Source organism: Gymnodraco acuticeps, unplaced genomic scaffold, assembly GCF_902827175.1.
Source record: "Gymnodraco acuticeps unplaced genomic scaffold, fGymAcu1.1, whole genome shotgun sequence".
NCBI classification, from domain to species: domain Eukaryota; kingdom Metazoa; phylum Chordata; class Actinopteri; order Perciformes; family Bathydraconidae; genus Gymnodraco; species Gymnodraco acuticeps.
In genome coordinates, this window is record NW_022990929.1 from 317,023 (window position 1) to 336,435 (window position 19,413).

The 19,413-nt window shown below is 37.3% G+C and overlaps 3 protein-coding genes across 4 annotated transcripts; 1 reads left to right on the forward strand and 2 right to left on the reverse strand.

The window, feature by feature from the left end:
• Positions 1-465: 465 nt before the first annotated feature.
• Positions 466-5,167, reverse strand: morn3 (MORN repeat containing 3). Of its 2 annotated transcripts, none has more exons than XM_034234177.1 (6): positions 5,150-5,167; positions 1,546-1,706; positions 1,270-1,427; positions 1,023-1,182; positions 733-917; positions 466-597 (listed from the first exon to the last, which is right to left on the reverse strand). In XM_034234177.1, exons 1-6 carry the CDS (start codon positions 5,161-5,163, stop codon positions 490-492), a joined length of 786 nt encoding a protein of 261 aa, XP_034090068.1. In that variant the 5' UTR covers positions 5,164-5,167; the 3' UTR covers positions 466-489. The 2 variants fall into 2 exon arrangements, with proteins under 2 accessions (XP_034090068.1, XP_034090069.1); XM_034234178.1 differs by lacking the exon at positions 5,150-5,167 and adding an exon at positions 2,430-2,566.
• On the forward strand, positions 3,976-12,809 carry tmem120b (transmembrane protein 120B). The gene is made up of 12 exons (XM_034234176.1): positions 3,976-4,129; positions 6,239-6,357; positions 6,851-6,967; positions 7,051-7,110; positions 7,196-7,288; positions 7,377-7,466; positions 7,595-7,660; positions 7,788-7,849; positions 9,811-9,903; positions 10,153-10,217; positions 10,439-10,507; positions 11,031-12,809. Exons 1-12 carry the CDS (start codon positions 4,067-4,069, stop codon positions 11,151-11,153), a joined length of 1,020 nt encoding a protein of 339 aa, XP_034090067.1. The 5' UTR covers positions 3,976-4,066; the 3' UTR covers positions 11,154-12,809.
• A 337-nt stretch (positions 12,810-13,146) lies between these two features.
• On the reverse strand, positions 13,147-16,902 carry rhof (ras homolog family member F). Its single transcript, XM_034234180.1, has 5 exons — positions 16,019-16,902; positions 15,683-15,770; positions 14,602-14,711; positions 14,212-14,346; positions 13,147-13,628 (listed from the first exon to the last, which is right to left on the reverse strand). Exons 1-5 carry the CDS (start codon positions 16,151-16,153, stop codon positions 13,464-13,466), a joined length of 633 nt encoding a protein of 210 aa, XP_034090071.1. The 5' UTR covers positions 16,154-16,902; the 3' UTR covers positions 13,147-13,463.
• Between the last annotated feature and the right edge of the window lie 2,511 nt (positions 16,903-19,413).

Genomic DNA, 19,413 nt, shown 5'->3' on the forward strand with positions numbered 1-19,413 from the left:
GCAGTCCTGATGAAGTAATCGTTATTATTAGGGACACGTGTTTCTCTGTGCGTCATTTTGTAAAGTCTGAGCACTCCACTTGTCTCTTAAATCCTGAATTAGCATGTTGCTTTCATCCTTGACTCCCATGAAGTGCTTTTCAATCATTCTGGTACTTATCCAAATGAAATGTAGCTTAGGTTTTCATCTCAACAATTTAGAAGACGGGATTTATCTGAGTTAGCAGTCTGTATTGGAAGAGATAGTTCAGAAGTACAAATGAATGTAGTTTGATGTTGATAGGTGCCATCATTGTCAGAGTTCAGTGTATGAAAAACACAGTAATGCTAAATATTTGGTCAGTCCAATAGTCCTGGTATAAGACTTAAATGATTTCCCTTATGTTTTTTAAATATCAATTGATGTTTTGCTTGGCTCCACAGATAAGAACGGACAGAAGGTGTAAATAAAATCAAGCTGAAAATGCCATCATGCCATTTATTTTCTGTTTTACTCGTTTTCTGTTAGTGTGTTGTGGAGTGGAAACTTCCTGTTGATCGTCTCAAGGTAGGCTTCCTCGGATTCCTTTAAAACCAACTGCATATCCACAAGATGTACCTTAAAGAAAGAACATGTTCATACACAATAAAACGTTAAAAGAAAACTTGATTTGTTGTCCATGATTGTTTAATATTGTGACATAAGGGGAGAGAGTGCCTGCAATCGCTGCAAATCACAATGAAGATGTTTTACCTGTGGAATTTGACACTTTGATGGTGTTGGTGCTTCATTCCTCCCAAGATCAGACAGGGTCCCACATTTTGCTACTCCATCCAACCAAATGCCTTCATAGAGCTGGCCTCTGTCAGAGTAGTAAAACTTTCCATCGCCGTTCTTCTTGCCTTCTCTCCAGGTGCCTTCATACCAGTTTCCATTTGCTTGGAAACAAGTCCGAAAGTACCATTTAAAAATCCACCATCTTGACCAACTATAATGTCCTCTATTTGAGATGTTAACAATGTATGTGAACCCAGTGCTCTTACCACATCGGATGATGCCCTGCCCATTGTTCTTATCCTTCATCCACTCTCCCTCATAGATATCTCTGCTCTCGTAGTACATCCTTCCCCATCCACTCCGTTGGTTCTCACTCCACTCCCCTTCATAAACTGCTAAGTTATTGTAGAGGTACATCCCATACCCCTGAAGAGATAGAAAAGAACACATAACATATCTCAGAGCGTGAATACATCTGATAGATTGTGCATGAACACTGTATAGAATACATACATGCTTCTTTCCATGTTTCCATTCACCACAGTACTTCTTTGCCAACTCCTTTGTTTCAGGGATCAGTACACTGTAGGTACCATATCCATCAGGTTTTCCAAATTTCCACTCTCCATGATAAATGGCACCAGACTTTTTCCAGACCTGAGTTCCCTTCCCTTTCAAACAAATAAGCAAATAAGTTATCTAGTGTGGTCAAAGTGTGTCATGCTCCATAAACAGTGGTTCATACATGTCCTTGTAGGTTAGTAGAAGCTCACATCAGAGGAATCTCACCGTGCTTTTTGTTGTCTTGCCACTCTCCAGTGTATTCATTTCCGATGACAGAGAATATTGTGTGCCGCAGTCCACATTTCTGTGACTTAATATCCAGTAATGCTCTACTTTTTTTAGATGTTTGAAGATAATGCATGGCTGGGCGTAGCTTGATGAAAACCCTGTAACATAGTCAGATAACATGTTACAACCGTGAAGCAGTAAACCTAGGAGTGACCTTTTAAAACTATAATAACAACACATTGCTCTTTATTTCATGTTGAATATACAATTTATAAACAGAACTGTGTGAATATTTGAGAAAAAATTACCAAAATACAGAATTGTTTAAACTTAAAACAACCAACAAAACACAATATTCACATGTTACTACATATAATTAAAGCATTTTTATTTCTTTTATTGGATATACATGATTTCAGCAGTGCTGATACAAATAGATCATGCAAAAACATGAAAAAAGTAAGTACTGTAATTTATATTCTGTTCTCTACTGATGTTCATTAAAAATAACAGTAATTAACCCATTAATGCATTACCAATTATAATCCAGTCATAAAATATACATGAATAAAAAATGGGCCATTGTGCATTGGGTAACTGTTACTTTTAGTTTGATCTTGAAACTCTTTTGAATGCAGGACTCTTAGCAGTAACATAGTATTTATACACTGTGTTGTCACTACTTAATCCTCAGTAAAGTATCTACATTTTTGTCCAACCACTGCATTTAGAATACTTTTAATACAACATATTTTCAAATGAGCAGGTTAGCCACAAGCACATTTTATGCTAACATAATAACTAGCTATTTAATGGTGTTAGTTAACGTTAGCTTCAATACAGTTTAATTGACAACGACCACGTTAGGATGATACTTGTACCTTAGCGATGTGTCCAAGCGGATGATTTACTTAAACTCAATCCGCCTGTAAACTAAGGCCATGTAACTACCGAATTAATAAAAAAACATATTAGCTAACCCGGCTAGCCGCACAAACTTTCCTAGCTTGGGTCTGCAACAGCATTCACTGTATCCTAGCAACATAATTGTGTACTCTAGTCTAGTTGATGCCGAGTGTGAATGTTAAAACATAAGAGATAAGCAGTGGAGGGAGAAGTACTCAGATGATTTAATAAATCAAATGTAACAATACTAAAGTGTAAAAATACTCATTCACAAGTAAAAGTACTGCATTCAAATGTGTACTTAAGTACAAGTAAAAAAAGTATTGGCATCAAAATACTTTAAGTAGGCCTACCAAAAGTGATGCAGTATGGGCACACTATGGGCCATTTAAACACCAGATATTTTTGTTTTAAAATTATTGATACATTAATGCCTCCATCAATGCAGTCTTGCACTTGGTAAACAAACCAATATTTGGAAAACACTACCCTGCTGATAAAACCAGCCTTGTTGGTCTAAGCTGGTTTTTTCAGCAGGGTACTTGGTAGCTTACCCTATAATAATATATGATAATGTACATGTCGATGTATATGTTTGTATTAACCTAAATCTATAAGGTAACTACATTTGCAAAATAAATGTAGTAGAGTAAAAAGTACAAATGTGCCAACAAAATTTAGTGGAGTTAAAGTATAAAGTAGTATTATTTGAAAATACTCAAGTAATGTCCCATAATGTGCCACAATGTTTTACTTAAGTACATATATTTAGTTACATTACACCACTGAACATAATTGTGTACTTTAGTTGGTGCTGTATTAATGTTAAACAGTGTGTGTCTGGAGGGAGTAACTCATGCCAAAGTCATGTTTATGTTAATTGTTCTTAAATTGTATGTTATTACTTAAATGTTCAACCTATGCAGTGGTGGAAAGTATCTAAGTACATTATACTCAAGTACTGTACTTGAGTAAAATGTTGAGGTACTACTTACTTGAGAATTTAAATTTTGTTATCTTCTATTCCACTTCAATTCAGAGGTAAATTATGTACTTTTACTCCACTACATGTATTTGTGTACCTTTAGTTACTTTGCAGATTTGGATTAATGATGTGGAATATAATCAACACTAAACTCTGACTTTATGTACACCTGGAGTCAAATTCAGAAACTACCCTGCAGCATACAAAGTACATAAAATAAGTTGCACCTTTACTAACACTTTAATGCATCAACATGTATACAAATATTATATTAAAAAAAACATAATAGGCCTATATGATTAGAAATTAGTATAATGAGTACTTTTAATTGTGGTCCTTTAAATATAATTTGATGCCAATACTTTTGTACTTTTAACTAACATTTTGAATGCAGAAATTGTACTTGTAACAGAGTATTCTGATCTGAGTATTTCTTCCACCTCTGTGTATTTTATTAGTTTAATGCTCTACCATAGACAGTGTTCAACCTATGGTTTAACCACAGTGGTGCGCATGCGCCCTGCAGTCCGTTTAAAGCGGCTCCTCCTGAGTGGGCAGACAGTCAGACCCTGGGTGAGAGCCAGCTAGTGGAGCCATCCTCCTTCATACATCAGCTGCTGTGCCACAATGTCCAAGCCGAGGTTTCAGACGGAGTGGGAGGAAATGGACGAGGAATATCAACAACTACAGGTGACACTAAAACCAGTAAACCATTAATGGTAGCCTGCTGTTCGGATAGCATGTCGTGGATGGCACTGACAGCTACTACGTTAGTTTGGATGGCTCCTTCCTATTCGCCATTCATTCTCAGCTCACCCGTAAACGCAGCTTTTTCAACCAATAACTTTGCTGTTGGAAAATTGTATTTAAGGGATGGACAAATGTCAGGATGTGTTAACATCTTTGAATTGTGAGTAACACCCGTGTGTTTCTGCAGCTAACGTTAGCAGCAGGTTACTTGTGTTGCTGCTAGGCGGCTAATGAGCAGCTACAGTAACTTAGCTAACAATTGAATAATTCTTGAATTAATTCTATTGAACTTACTAAGAAATGTGTTAAGGTAACTTCACGCTATGGCTTTGTTTGATAACACCATTTTGCAGAAGTCATTGAATACATCATCATCCTTTACCATTACCACACTAGCTCACGTTGGCTAGCTAGCTAACTTGAAACAACAACATAAGTGGTCAATAATAGGAAGAGATACAGCTCCCCTTTTAGGTTAAAAATAAAGCATCATGGTGGTGTTGTGGCACGATCACCCTTCTGCCTATGCTAGTACCAGGCAAATAAGACCTGTGATGCCATCACAATGTAAAATCTGCAGCTGCTCCATTGGGAAAGAGAATGAAGGTGACTGTCAACTGTTTGGGGATGTTCCAAAATACAGCCAACATGTTTTAGTGCAAAGAAACAGCCTACAGTTGCTTTTCCTCAGATTGCATATTTGTACATCTGTATTAGCTCCTACCCATATTCTGTCTGTGGGGTTTAAGAGACTTAGTGAATTACACACTGTTGATTGCCCTGTGGACCTTCTAAATAATCACAATTCCTATGATTGGCCTTGTTGTCCATTAAGGGTTTTTTTTTTTTTATGATTGGCAAAGCCTTGTATATAACATTATTTGGTCCTTTTAAAAAAAAAAAAAAAAAGTATTTTCATTGGAATACAGTTGCAAGAAAATGTGAACCCTTTGGAATTACCTGGATTTCTGCATAAGTTGGTCGGAGGAAGCCACTGCTGTCCACGTTTGAAGTTTGCAAAAGAGCACCTGGATGTTCCACAGCACTACTGGCAAAATATTCTGTGGACAGATGAAACCAAAGTTGAGTTGTTTGGAAGGAACACACAACGCTATGTGTGGAGAAAAAAAGGCACAGCACACCAACATCAAAACCTCATCCCAACTGTGAAGTATGGTGGAGGGAGCATCATGGTTTGGGGCTGCTTTGCTGCCTCAGGGCCTGGACAGATTGCCATCATCGACGGAAAAATGAATTCTCAAGTTTATCAAGACATTTTGCTGGAGAACTTAAGGCTAGGGATGCTCCGATCGATCGGTGACCGATCTATCGGAGCATCCCTACTTAAGGCCATCTGTCCACCAATTGAAGCTCAACAGAAGATGGGTGATGCAACAGGACAACGACTCAAAGCACAGAAGTAAATCAAGAATGGCTTCAACAGAAGAAAATACGCCTTCTGGAGTGGCCCAGTCAGAGTCCTGACCTCAACTCAATTGAGATGCTGTGGCATGACCTCAAGAGAGCGATTCACACCAGACATCCCAAGAATATTGCTGAACTGAAACAGTTTTGTAAAGAGGAATGGTCCAAAATTCCTCCTGACCGTTGTGCAGGTCTGATATGCAACTATAGGAAACGTTTGGTTGAGGTTATTGCTGCCAAAGGAGGGTCAACCAGTTATTAAATCCAAGGGGTTCACACCCTGCACTGTGAATGTTTACATGGTGTGTTCAATAAAAACATATAATTGTGTGGTTTTAGCTTAAGCAGACTGTTTGTCTATTGTTGTGACTTAGATGAAGATCAGAACACATTTTATGACCAATTTATGCAGAAATCCAGGTAGTTCCAAAGGGTTCACATACTTTTTTCTTGCAACTGTATATCATTCCATGCATAGTTTCCCATCAGTAGTGCTTGTATTTTGATACATTTGTGGCTGCAGATTAAAACATTTGCATTTTTCTCTCAATAGCAAAGAATCACTCTCCACTTTTGTCCTTACACATGTTCTCCACCATTTTGTTGTGTTTGTTTGATAACTAGGAAACTCACAAAGTGTACAGACAAAAACTTGAGGAGCTCACCAGCCTTCAGACAACATGCAGCAGCGCCATCAGTAAACAGAAGAAATGCCTGAAAGACCTAAGGTGGAGTTTGACCAAGTAAGTGTTCTCTGATCAAGACAGAACATGTCATGATTCTTTAACAGCTTGGTTTCCTGAACTACACTCTTCATCAGTGAACTTGTTTATTATCAGTTTGTGATTCATCACATTCATCAGCCTCTTTTAGAAGATACACGTTTTGTATACGTTCTTTGAATAAGTGGTCTTTTAGTTTTGATTTGAGTGCTTTTGTTGGGGACACTTTCTTTTAGTAAATGTACATGCTATTAAAAAGTTAGAATAATAGATTTAATTTGTTAGCGCTTTTACAGGTGCTCAATGACGCTTTACATATATAGTGAAGAGAAAATGAAATAAAGGAATAACAAATAAATATATAGTTAGAGTCAAATGATACAAAAACAATCACACATTAAAAGCCAGATTGAAGAGGTGAGTTATGATCTATATGTGCCTTCGAGATCAAAGCTATTTCTTCTTGCTCTTATTTCCTTTTCCATTAATGATCATTTTGGTTTTTTCTCCACAGGTGTTCCAAAACATGTGACGAGCAAGAACTGAAACTAATAGCGGATATGAAAACACAAATAAAAGATAAAGAAAATGTGTTCTTTGATATGGAAGCGTATTTGCCGAAGAAAAACGGGTCGGTACTTTTTTCATGGCAACACTTCACATCACAGACATGTTGTATTACTTATTGTTTTTCCATTTGTGTGTGTTTTTCAGACTGTACCTGAATCTGGTCCTGGGCAGTGTGAACGTAACGCTTCTCAGCAACCAGGCAAAGTAAGTCAAGTATTCAGTGTGAAAAATATGGTTTGGTTTTTGTGTATTTATCACCTTCTTTTTTTACCTCCATTTTAATTGATAGATTTGCCTATAAAGACGAGTATGAGAAGTTCAAGCTTTATATGACAATAATCCTGATGTTTGGAGCAATAAGCCTCTTCTTCCTCAACTACCGGTGAGAGAATGTTTCTGCATATTGTTTTCTTTAAATAATACAAATGTTAAAAGTGGTTTTATTATATTTATTTTCTTTATTTGTTTAGAGTCACTGATGAAATCTTCAACTTTTTGCTGGTGTGGTACTACTGCACATTGACCATACGGGAAAGCATCCTCATGAGCAATGGCTCCAGGTGTGTTGTGTGTCAACCCTGAGGCACTGCATTCTGTTGGAATTGTAATAGTTAATTATTATTATAGGAAAAGTATTTTTTTTAATGGCTAGGTTGTACAATGGTAAATGTCTTCTTCTGCTTTTCAGGATCTACGGTTGGTGGGTGTTTCACCATTATGTCTCCACCTTTCTGTCGGGTGTGATGCTCACATGGTGAGTTTTTGGCTTTGTTTCAGCCGTTATAGTTGTACTTTTATTTTGTACAATCCCACACAGGCGAGCGACTTCGGAGACAAAAAGGGCTCCAGTTTTGTTTAACCGTATGTTTTTTCCCCCCCAGGCCGGAGGGACCAGTGTATCAGATGTTCAGAAGCCAGTTCCTCGCGTTCTGCATTTATCAGAGTAAGAGTTTCATTTGTTTACTCGACTTTGAACCAGCTTCTCTTTAGGAAGTCTGTTTGGCCGGACCATTTCAGAATAATGTATTTTCCTTATATTGTTGTCACCCAAACATGAGGGAGTTCATCCTCAAAAAGCAGCATTCACTTTTTTGAGATTAAAAGTAGTTTGAAGGGGTAACAGAAATCCCTCTTTTTGTTGCGAGTATCTTGTAGCTAAATATGTATGTCACATGTTTTTCGCTGACTGTGGTCATGTGAGGATATTTGAGGCGCTCTGCCATGTGCTGTCTCTGTGTTACATCATCCGTGACAGACACCAGATTTGACAGATAAAGGAGAATTGTTGTAACATATCTGGCACTCTGGTATGAATTGCATTTCTATAAAGCTAAATATAACTCTAATGTAGGGCTGCAACCAATAATTACTTTTTTTATTTATCAATCTGGCAATTATGTTATTGATTCATTAATAAAACAGTTGTTCAATGAAATATCAGGAAATTGTGTGTAGTCTTGAAATGTCTTTCGGCTGGAAAATATTTTACAATGATCCAAGAAAGCGGCACATCCTCACCCTAACGAACCTGTCACATGATAACATTTGGCCTTTTTGATTTGACGAATGATCAACTTTCTGCCAGAGTAAACGACAAATCGCCTTGACTGTGACCTTAATGTTAAGTATGTTGTTCTTTCCTTATATAAAAAGGAGGAGATAAGACAATTAATAAATCGTAACAAGTAATGGTTTATATCTGACGCTGTCAAACTGTCACAACATGGTATTATAGTAGACCAAGTCTGGGTCAAGTATCAGCTGTAACATTGTGTTGTTACCACTACAAACACTTTTCTATGTAGGAACATATTTATACAGTATAGGGACAGTAATCAAGAAGCAAGTCAAAAGCAAAGACATTAGGTCATTGTAATGATCAATATATAAAAGCAAATTTGCATTATTTAAAATAAAAGGTTCAAGTTGACTTTTGGAGAAGATGTAGCTGATTCACCGTATTGACATGTAGTGTGACAACAGCTCTAAAGCCAGTATTTTTGTAATTACCTTATAATGGCTGTTGGAAAGATTTCAATAGTTAAATATTGTTGGGAATGTGTTCACTCATCATGACATTTCTCTATATAAATATCAGTGACTAAATGCTGTGTAAACGTATTTAGACGAAGTGTACACAACCTTCCTCATACTAAAAGCTGACACTAAAAGACTCCTTTCTAGTGAATACACGGGTCTTGATTTATGAAGATTTTCTCAATTAATTACCAGGATTTTTGTGCATTAATGATTGTATACTCTGGACACTGATAGCCTGTATTGTTGCATCTGTAATACAACAGTTGTACTGTTACAACAGTACAACTCATGATGTGAGGACTTTGTGACATTGCTCTTTGGTCGGGGGTTTGGGTGATAAACCAAATGAATAAACAGATGTTCCTCTTTAACAAGAAACCACCTACAAATGCAGCTATTTATTTTTGTTTTGAGGACATAAGGAACATATTTCACTTTAAGCTTCATGTTATAAGTTGCTGTCCATTTTTTTGGACTTTTGCTGCAACAGCTTAATAGTGGATTAACTGTTTTTCATGCAAAAATGGCCGAAAATGCTGTTATCAAAGAAGTGCTATTTTATTTTATTTTATTTCTTACGTATTCTTCTTTCTGTGTCTTTGTATTCACCACATATACCAAAGGAAATTCCTGGTATGTGTAAATACCAGGAATAAAACCGATTCTGTCATAAAAGAATCTGATTCTGATGTATAGACATTTCTTGGAACAGACCATTTTCCCTGCCATCTGGTGTTTTATAAAAAACAAATTGGCAGATCAATCTTTAAAGAAAATGATTGTTGGATGCAGTCCTTAAAGAAAGTTTTCTTTCCAGTTCTGAGATATGAAGTAATCTCTTTGTACTCTCAATTTGTCCTGCAGGCTTTGTTCAGTACCTCCAGTATTACTACCAGAGGGGCTGCTTATACCGGTTGCGAGCGTTGGGAGAGAGAAATCAGCTGGACCTCACAGTGGGTAAGATGAACGCTATTTTTGGGGGCAGTCATTTCAATCGTTTGAACTCTTGAGCCAACTGTAACACCGTGTCGGAAAAAATAGGGTAAAGGTGACGGAGACATTTGTTCAAATCAGTGTGCTGCCAAGCAGATGTAATCCGAGTAGCTCAACGAATTAGCTACTAACTAAAACCATCTGTAATTAATGACTGGATAACAACACATTGGTGTAGTGTTGTGTGTGCTTTACAGTTGTGTTTCTCTACAGAGGGATTTCAATCCTGGATGTGGAGAGGCCTCACTTTCCTTTTGCCATTCCTCTTTTGTGGCCATGTAAGTCGAAACAACGTTTTCGTACAGCTTTATTGCTTAAAGTGAGGAAGACTTTGTAATGCATTTCACACCAGCATTTATTGTTTGATCTGCATTAACTGTGTACATACAGAGGTAGGGTTTTCCATAACAGTTAAGAGACGGCATTAGCTGAGGAGAAATGTGTGCTATGAGAGCATGCTGCAACATAATGAACCATTATGCTTCCTCTCACTGTGCAGTTTTGGCAGCTCTACAACTCACTGACCCTGTTTCGCTTGGGAGGACATGAGGACTGTAAGGAGTGGCAGGTGAGGGTCACACTGGAAGGCCCTGGGCTTAAATGTCAAGAGGCATGGCAGGCCGAAATAACAGCTGTTGAAGGGACCGTTCATCCAAATATACACGTCTATATTTATATTTGAAAGAAGGCAGTACTAGGGCCAATATTTCCAACAATGGTGTTGATTAAAAATAAGATTAAGATTGGAAAATATGTATTTTTTGTTTTGGGTGATCTTTATTAGAGGAAAATGTCTGACAGGATTCTTTGTAAACTAATGTGTTCCTTTTCCCTGTCAGTATCTGACAAAAAATGTAACCTTTTAAAGCTATTATCAGAATGGTTGATGTGGGTTGACCTCTGAAGTAAAATAAAAACATGTGCATGGAAGGTTTGTCTGTTCACAGGCTCAACTTGATTTATTTACATGACCTGTGATAACGTGTAGTGTTCTAAAGAATGTTATTCCCATATACTAAAAATGTCTGAGCCCTTTCAGAGATTCAGATATAGCTTCAGTTCAAATCATGACTTTTCCTTTTTTTCCCCAGGTAATTATGCTGTCACTGACATTCTTTGTCTTGTTCCTGGGAAATTTCTTCACCACATTGCAAGTGGTCAACAAAAAAATTCAGACAAACCAGGAGAAAAATCACAAAAAAGACCAAGACTGAAACCTCATAGATTATTACCAACGGCCAGTAGTTTTGAAGCGACGCGCACAATGGCTTGAAAGTGACCACGGCACGGTTATGCTGGCAGAGGTTGGAGCAAACTGTTTCTCTCAGGCTGGGATGGCGGCACCGTCCAGCCAAAGTCTCTGGCCGACAGGCTTCTGCTTTCTAATGAATCGTTGTCGATGTTGCTGCAAAGTCCTTCACAACACAGAGTGGTGAGTTCCACTGATATACGGACAGTTTGACTCTTTATCATGTACATAAAAACTGAGCGGGAAGACCTCTTTCATTTGGGTGTTTGTCAGCGCATGAATCTCTCGGAGAGCCTTTTGTTCAAATCATATGCAACTAAAAAAGGGCAGGTAGCATCGATCTACAGAGCATAGATTGCCTTTGAAGACACAACCTCTGTCATGCACTTCATACTGACGTCTGCCATGTCTTTCATACTTCTGTGAAATGGTCAAACTGTCTCTGGCTTGAACAAAATCGGACATGTTCACGCGCTGCACTTCATTTCTTGAATTAGTTTGTGTAGTTTTGAACTCTTTGTTGTGCTATGTCACTGCTAAACAGTATTTCTTACTAAACTTGTAGGTCAACAACTTAAAAAACAAAAGTGATACCTTACTGCCCTTCAATTACAGAAAACATTGTGTCTTTTTTTCCTAAGTCAGTGGCGGATATATTTTTGTTTTCAAGTTTTACAAAAGGGAAAACAACACCGTTACTTCTCCCTTCAGCCATAACTGTGTATTTTTGTATGATGTTACACCTAAATGTGCTGCTACATGAAAACGGACGTAAAAAGTGTGTGCTGTTCCCAGTAAGGATCAAAATGTGTTTTTTAGCGAACTCTTCCAAGGCCATTTATGTTCTCATTAACATAATGCTTACATTTTGATACATGGACCATTAGTAAAAACCTGATAAATCTAATGCTTCCTTCAAGCTTGATAAACATTTGAACACAGAGCTATGCACAGAGATGTCTCATTACTGTGGTAAAACTAATGACATGTCTTAGGTGAATTGAATTTTGATCAAATGCTGCTATTATTGCCGGTACTGTAAGAATAAGATAACAAAATCATGATTTTAAAAGTGCTAAATAGTTTTTCTAATTCAAATCAACATCACTAAATAAAATATTTGTATGAATTAACTTCTGGCAGAACCTGAAACTTTTGCTCTCATTCACTGTAATGTTTTGTTTCATGTTTGTGTAAAAAAAACAACTATAATGTTATTTTGAGCAATGTTGGGTCTATCATGCCTTATTTCCCCACTGCAACAAAAGTCATTTTATTTTGAAGATCTAAAGATGGTAGTGTTTTTTTATTGCATTTCCCTGAACGCTATCTGAAGAGATTCAAAAATATTTACAAATCACTTTTATTGAGGGAAAATGAAGCATGTTTATTCAGAGACCAACATGTTACTTTTGATGTAAGCGTTGCCAAGATGCACAGAACAACTTGATTTCCTCATTTTTATGATGTAGCTGATGTTAAACAATGTTTTCACCGTTGTGAAAAATGTATTAATTTCAAGACTAACTGGTGCTTGAGTAACGTGACCAGTAACAAATCCTCAATCTGTGTACATTGTTGTATAAAGTATATTAATAATTAAACACCGAATCAAACATTGTTGCTCTGTCTCTTGTTTTTTTGTGCAATGAAAATAATTCCCCCTGTGTTGGAATCGTGTAAATACCAAACTTGTTCACCCATGGCAAACATGCATTGTTTCCAACACTAGTGGGCGCTGTTGGTAAAGATAAGAGGTCTGCTTCATTTTGACTCCAAAACTAATTCTAGATCAGTGTTTTGTTTTTACTGGAAATGAACTAACTCTGTTGGGTGTTGATCAAACATGCTTTCTTAAAGCTACAGTACCATAATGTATTACATTTCAAAAACTAGTCTGTCTGGGAATGTGTTACCTACCAGCAGCTTTTAAACCAGATTCAGTAACAAAGACATCCTAAAAGATGTACATACTTTAATGAAAATACATGTTTTTGAAACGGCACAAAGCTTTACATTAGAAAATATAGAAAACGCAAAATGCATCTCATACAAAAGTTAAAATAAATGGCATTTCAAGTTGCACACCACTTGCAAAACTCTCCTTCCTGTTACCTCATTGGTCATGTTCTTGTGTAGATAAAGAGCTGATGATTCAGGAGGTCACAATGTTCTCTGAGTAGAAGCTGCAAACCCCTTGTCTCTGAATGTCCAACCTTCCTCAGTGTGGATGAGAAAGTTAGCCAGTGGAGTCCTCTATTGTGTGTTTTTTACTTCACAAAACGACACAGTTCTTTCTCCTCTTGTTGTTCTTTTGTTTTCGATTGAAAGCCAAAGTCCTTTTGGTGGCCTCTCTGAAAATGTCTTCCACGTTCTCCTGATGTTTAGCCGAACACTCGAGGTAGAGCTCTGCATTCATCTGCTGCCGGGTCTCCTCTCCCTGGAAGCCAACATTAACACCAATAATTAAACTATATAAGGAGCTTAAAGGAATGCCTGACCCACAAAATGGCTTTCTCTTTATCTATCATTAACCTTTTGTTACCTTGAATTATTTTAGAAACATTTTGCATGAATAATCCATAAACCAAGAATTCTCAATGAACTAAAGTAAATATTGCAGATGTTTTTTAATAGTTTGGGTTTAGCGTAAAACCGCCAATTATTAAATGTTTTGCAGATTACCTGACTCGGATTACTCTGCATGAGTTGTGTGAGACTTTGCCAACCGATTATTTGATCTAGTTTAGGCAAATGCGACCCTGATTTCAATGTATCAGATTCTTTCACCGTGTGAGTTTTCTTCAAGATGTATAGGTAACACGGATTAAGTTATGGCTATACAAATGGTAATGTTGGGGGTAGAGTATTCCTTTAATGTACATTTTGAAGAGATTTGTTATTGCATTATTGCTGTTGGCAGTTAAGTGGTTGTATGTTCTGTTTGGGTGCTTCCTGTAAACTCAAACAATAGGTCTGTTTTTAAAGGTCACTACATTTCTGCACACTCCTCCTTTCTTTACCTCTGTATAAGTGACGGGGACCTGATTCATGGCTTTGAGCTTCCTCGAACACTCTTTATCCTTCCTGAGGTCTGTCTTGCAGCCAATCAGGATGACAGGAGTGTCCCGGCAGAAGTGCTTCACCTCCGGGTGCCACTGCAGAAACAAAATAGGACTTTAAGCACTTGAGGCATTGTATGTGTGTTCTTTTTAACATCAGACTTAAGGTCTTCACACTTGGGGAAAAAAAGAAAGTTCTAGCACAACAGAGTCAGCCATGTGGGGGGCAATGTCCACATTCAGGCTCGCCCGCATGAGTTAATCATAAAAGACACTCAAACAATCATTTACTAACTGAATTCGAACAGTCAACCTGAAAGAGTAATGGTGAATACACAGTGTAATGATTACCTTTATCAGGACATTCTCATAGCTGGTGGGGTTGGTCACATCGAAGCAGACTAAAATCAGATTGGCTTCTTGGTATGAGAGCGGCCGAAGTCTGTCATAGTCATCCTGTCCTAAAAGAAAGAAAGCACACAATTCATATAAGCAAATTAATGTTAAAGTTTGCACACAGTAAAACAACTGTCCTCGATGCAACAGCCTGTACACACAGATATGATGTATGTTACAAAGTTAGCAGAGATGTCTGAAACCACATCCTGGCTTCAGCTTCCTTTTGTGCTGATGTAAGGCACCCTGATGCAATTATATAGAAGATAGGCTGTCAGCACAGTCTGTCGTGGGTTTTCCTGATAATGACTTCTAAAAACAGTTTCTCTTCACATGGGAACTTCATGTTTTGCAGAAATGCAGCAGCTGGTGTCTAGCTGGGTATTGTTTGAATTGAAACCGGTAACAAAGCAAAACCTTAATTCAGGTACTACTAATACAAAATGGCACGGTGTTATGTGCCATTACAATTTCTAAAGTCACTGTAAGAACTCTACCTAACCATTACCAACATATAACACATTTCCAATAATAAATAAGAAACGTATTGACTCGTTTCAACTTTAACACTTAGCACATTACACTTATTGGTACTTAACCCTTGAATTTAATGTATTTCGTTATATTTTAAACTAAACTATTTATAGTACAATAAATACTATTCTGACTCTATTTTCAGTTGATGGCTAAAACTGAGTACAGTAATTCAGTCATTTAAAACCACATTCAAAATAACATTGAGTCTGAATTTGCTTAAAAGCTAAGTTCATAAAAGCATATTAGTCAGTTCCGGAAAGATGATGTTGATGATGCTCTGACATCAATTTGACATTTACCACTTCCTCTGACTGCCAGTTTCAGGATCAAACACAGTGGGAGGAGGTCTTAGCTGAAAAATGTTGAGTAGGTATATGTGATGTTAATCTGCTGCCTGCCCCTATTCCTAAAGTGGTCTCTTCACATAATATAAAATGTACAATCAGTAGAAAGTTAATCATGTTCAGAAAAGGAGGGGATTTGTGATAAAGAGTCTCACCAGCTGTGTCGTACAGGTTGAGCTTTATCTCTTTTCCTCCGAGAGAGATGGTTGTGACATATTTTTCGAACACAGACGGTGCATATTTCTGTTTTGACACACCAGAGAAAGATGTCAACTTTATCATACATTTGTATTATATATTATTTGCCATTTCTTCCTCTTTCAGAGTTCCAACATTTCATTAGTGTTCACTATTAGAACATTTAATTTGAATTGAGATACAATTTCAACCTTACCAGCCTTAACTATAGTCGGAATAACATATTTTTTACTAATTAACAAATAAAAATCCATATCTAAAGGTGAATCCCATGACATTGAAGCCCTTCTTACCTCTGGAAAATCACCTTTAGCATAAACCATCAGAAGTGATGTTTTCCCGCAGCCTCCATCTCCCACTATCACAATCTTAAGTTCCTGTCCCTTCTTCATGGTACCATTGGCAGTCCCAGCATGGTTGTGTGTCATTTTGGCTCCCAAGAATCAAACAGGTGCCAGGCAGGATGGGGCTGAAGATATTCCCTCCAGATTTAAGTTAAATTCATGGTAAAGCCGGATGTATTTGAGAAGGCTGAGGTGATGTACAGGCAGTGTCGAGACAGAGGAACAGACGAGCCTCATGTTGTAGCTCACTCTGTTAACCACTTCCTGTTCCTGTCACATTGAAGCGGTTAACAATTGACCCCCTACCGCGCTCCCCTGCCATGATATCATTCTGCTCACTTACAGCATCTCTGGGTACAAATATCGAGCTACAAATGTGAAGCAGTGGAGTGAGGCTGCTCCTACTTCCTCTAAGTGCATGCCTATTTCCATTCCACTATCAAAAGAGGTGTGTGTGTGTGTGTGTGTGTGAGATAACACTGTGAATATTCACATCTAATGCAGAAGTGAAGTCAGCAGGTGGTTTTTTATCTGTGAAGTCATGAACGTATGTATATATGCTCTGATGACAGTGGGCTGGGTGTGTGCCCTGTTCCTCTCTTAGAGGTTTGTACTAGTGGGAACTTGCTTTCTCAGAAATGTATACGGGTAAAACGCCAGTCGTTCTTCTTCCAAATGAATCACAAACAATAACATCTGAATCAGCACTTGTATTGGCCAAGTACATGTACACATATAAGGAATTAGACTTATTTTGCATTGCTCTAAAAGGCAGTAAGGAAGGCTGAACAAATAAGATAGGATTATTATTATGTACACAAATATGCAAAAAGAGATATAAGGTTTTATATAAATATTCTGAACATTTATATAAAAGCACCTTTTACCAACCATTATATTTAAATAAAACGTCAATACACATGTAAAGTGTTCATAATTAATAAATCTGCCCCCTTATTTTTCTCAAATTCTTCAAATATTTTATGCCTGGATGCCGTTTTTTTGTTGGCTGTTTGAGTTAATTTAATGATATTTAATTAATTGTATACATTGAATTTCATGGTCATGATAATTTAGCTGAAATACTCTTACTTTTCTTCATGAGAAACCAAATATAAACTGAACAAAACCTTTATTTTTTGGATCCATAATATGATTATCAAACCTTCAGCAACCAGTGTGGTGAATTTTGTCATGCAATTAGTAAAAAAGCACATTATTCGACCATGTTTAAACCATGAATTTTCCTTTTATTGTGATCATTTTGTGTCCTCAGGGGTATTTACAAGCAATATGTCGGTCATATTTCTCTGTTCAGTCTGAATGGCTGAATATAGCAGTGACATCACAGATTGGGGCGTCAGGATATACTATTCTGTCTCGTCCCAGGGTGCAATGAGCAGACATTTTTATCCAGCATCAAAGTAATTAAATTAGAAAAATGAAGAGACTTGTTTGGAGATACAATTAAGACGTACAATATGTTACAATACTGTAAAGAGAAACATGTACATCCTGTTTTTTCAAATGAGTGTGTGAGGCAGACGGCTGCTTTAGGGCAGGAAGAACATCTTATCAGTGGTTAAAAGATGGTTGAGCCAGATGTGATGTATCTCATGATCATGAGTAACTTCACATGCTGTAATGTAATACATCCAGTCAATTTGCCTTTAAGTTACTACTGGACACCAAATACAACTGGTTAATGGGAGTATTCATGGGCAATGTATGCAAAAGATAGTTTAACATTAGGTTTGGGAATATGTTTCAGCAAAGTCAATAATTGCTTTTACAGAAATACAGAGAGTATCAGGATAAAGCACAGCATAGGGAAATAGCCTACACTCGAAAACACAATAATGTTGCATTTCAAAAGAATCTTCAGTAGGCTATCTGGTATGGAGAATTTTATCTCACATAAAATAATGATCAAAACTCTAACTGAGGTAAGCTCTCAAGTCAATTCTAAAGGTTACATTTCATTGGTCACGAGTGGGAAAATATGCAGTTGGTGGAGAAGAGTGGGTAACATTTTAGCAAGCTGTCCCTTTAAGAGGATGAGCTGACACTGCCATTTACTTTGATTAATATAAGACACGTCATCTTTAATGTATTTTCTCAGAAAACACACATTTACAGCCAGAAAGGGAATTCCACCTTTATATTTGGGAATTTGCTCCTACAGTTAAGACACCCTGCAGTATGGTTGGTGATTTTTGTGTAGCCCATTTTAGAGAAGTATATGCATCTAATTTAACATGACTGACTTAAATTATGTTTGTAAGATGGGCCTTAAATCCTAATAAGTGGAAACAATTGCTATGCATAATACAAATAACAGCAACTTGCTTGAGTTTTGACACCAATAAAACATAAAAAGTGTTTATACTATATTTATTCAAAAATCTCACACAGACATAGTGTTATATTGTCATTTAAAGTAACAAAGCATGCTGTAGAAGGTTACACTAATAATACAGTAGACATGCAAATAATTAAGAGCTGGAAAGAAGAAAAGACAATGATTTGAAAATAATTAAATACAGTACCACGAATGAAAAATCCTTGAATAAGCCAGTGTAAAATACACAAAGCACGGAGGATACCTGATTTGATTCAGTCAACAATCCATCAGAAGCCCATAAAAGGCTGGGCATACAAAGAAAGACAGAAAGAGTCTGCCAGGCTATTCTGACTCCACAGGATTAGACATAATGAGACGTTCTCATGTGCCCTATATGCCACAACACGGTCAAGTGTAGTCAAATCTATAACAAATTACTGTAGAATCATAATAATGATAAAAAAAAGAGTGCTTGTTTGATTTACAAGGTGAAACTGGCAGCCTAAGATATTCAGTACATGACTCACATAAAAAAGGTATTAAATTGTCCTGTAGGTGTGTAAAATATCCATACGTGTATAGCCCATTTTCATCAATTAATAAACCAAGATCAATTGTCAAAAGTAGTTTTTTTCGCCGTGCAAAGAGACAGCTGTCCTGCAGAAGAGAGAGGCCAATCCTCTGTGTGGAATATTCCAGTCTGTCAGCGGCGCGCAAAGCTGAATGGCGCAACCCACCAGGGAGGGTTTTTTTTTTTTTAAACAAAGGCCTATAAATAACCTCATTGGCTGTTTTCAACGCAAAATGTTCACCTTTGTTACACACAAACATAAAACCTTCTTCACTATTCTGTCTCCATTTGCACTGGGGGGTGGGGTGTAGAAAGAAAGCAGGGTTGGACAGAGAGGAATGCTGTCTGCAGCCTCGTGACCTGCAAATGCGCGCACTTGGCAGCCCCGAGCTGGAGTGAACAAGAAAAACAGGCCTCCGACACACCGAC

Coding starts and splice junctions, on each gene's coding strand:
- tmem120b (XM_034234176.1), top strand. CDS start 4,067: ATGTCCAAGCCGAGGTTTCAGACGGAGTGGGAGGAAATGGACGAGGAA. Junction 4,130..6,238: donor AGGAATATCAACAACTACAG/GTGACACTAAAA, acceptor TTTGATAACTAG/GAAACTCACAAAGTGTACAG. Junction 7,289..7,376: donor CTCTTCTTCCTCAACTACCG/GTGAGAGAATGT, acceptor TTATTTGTTTAG/AGTCACTGATGAAATCTTCA.
- morn3 (XM_034234177.1), bottom strand. Junction 1,428..1,545: donor GCAAGACAACAAAAAGCACG/GTGAGATTCCTC, acceptor TTTGTTTGAAAG/GGAAGGGAACTCAGGTCTGG. Junction 918..1,022: donor GCAGGGCATCATCCGATGTG/GTAAGAGCACTG, acceptor CTTGTTTCCAAG/CAAATGGAAACTGGTATGAA.
- rhof (XM_034234180.1), bottom strand. CDS start 16,153: ATGACACACAACCATGCTGGGACTGCCAATGGTACCATGAAGAAGGGA. Junction 14,712..15,682: donor CAACCTGTACGACACAGCTG/GTGAGACTCTTT, acceptor TCTTTCTTTTAG/GACAGGATGACTATGACAGA. Junction 13,629..14,211: donor TCCCCGTCACTTATACAGAG/GTAAAGAAAGGA, acceptor GTTGGCTTCCAG/GGAGAGGAGACCCGGCAGCA.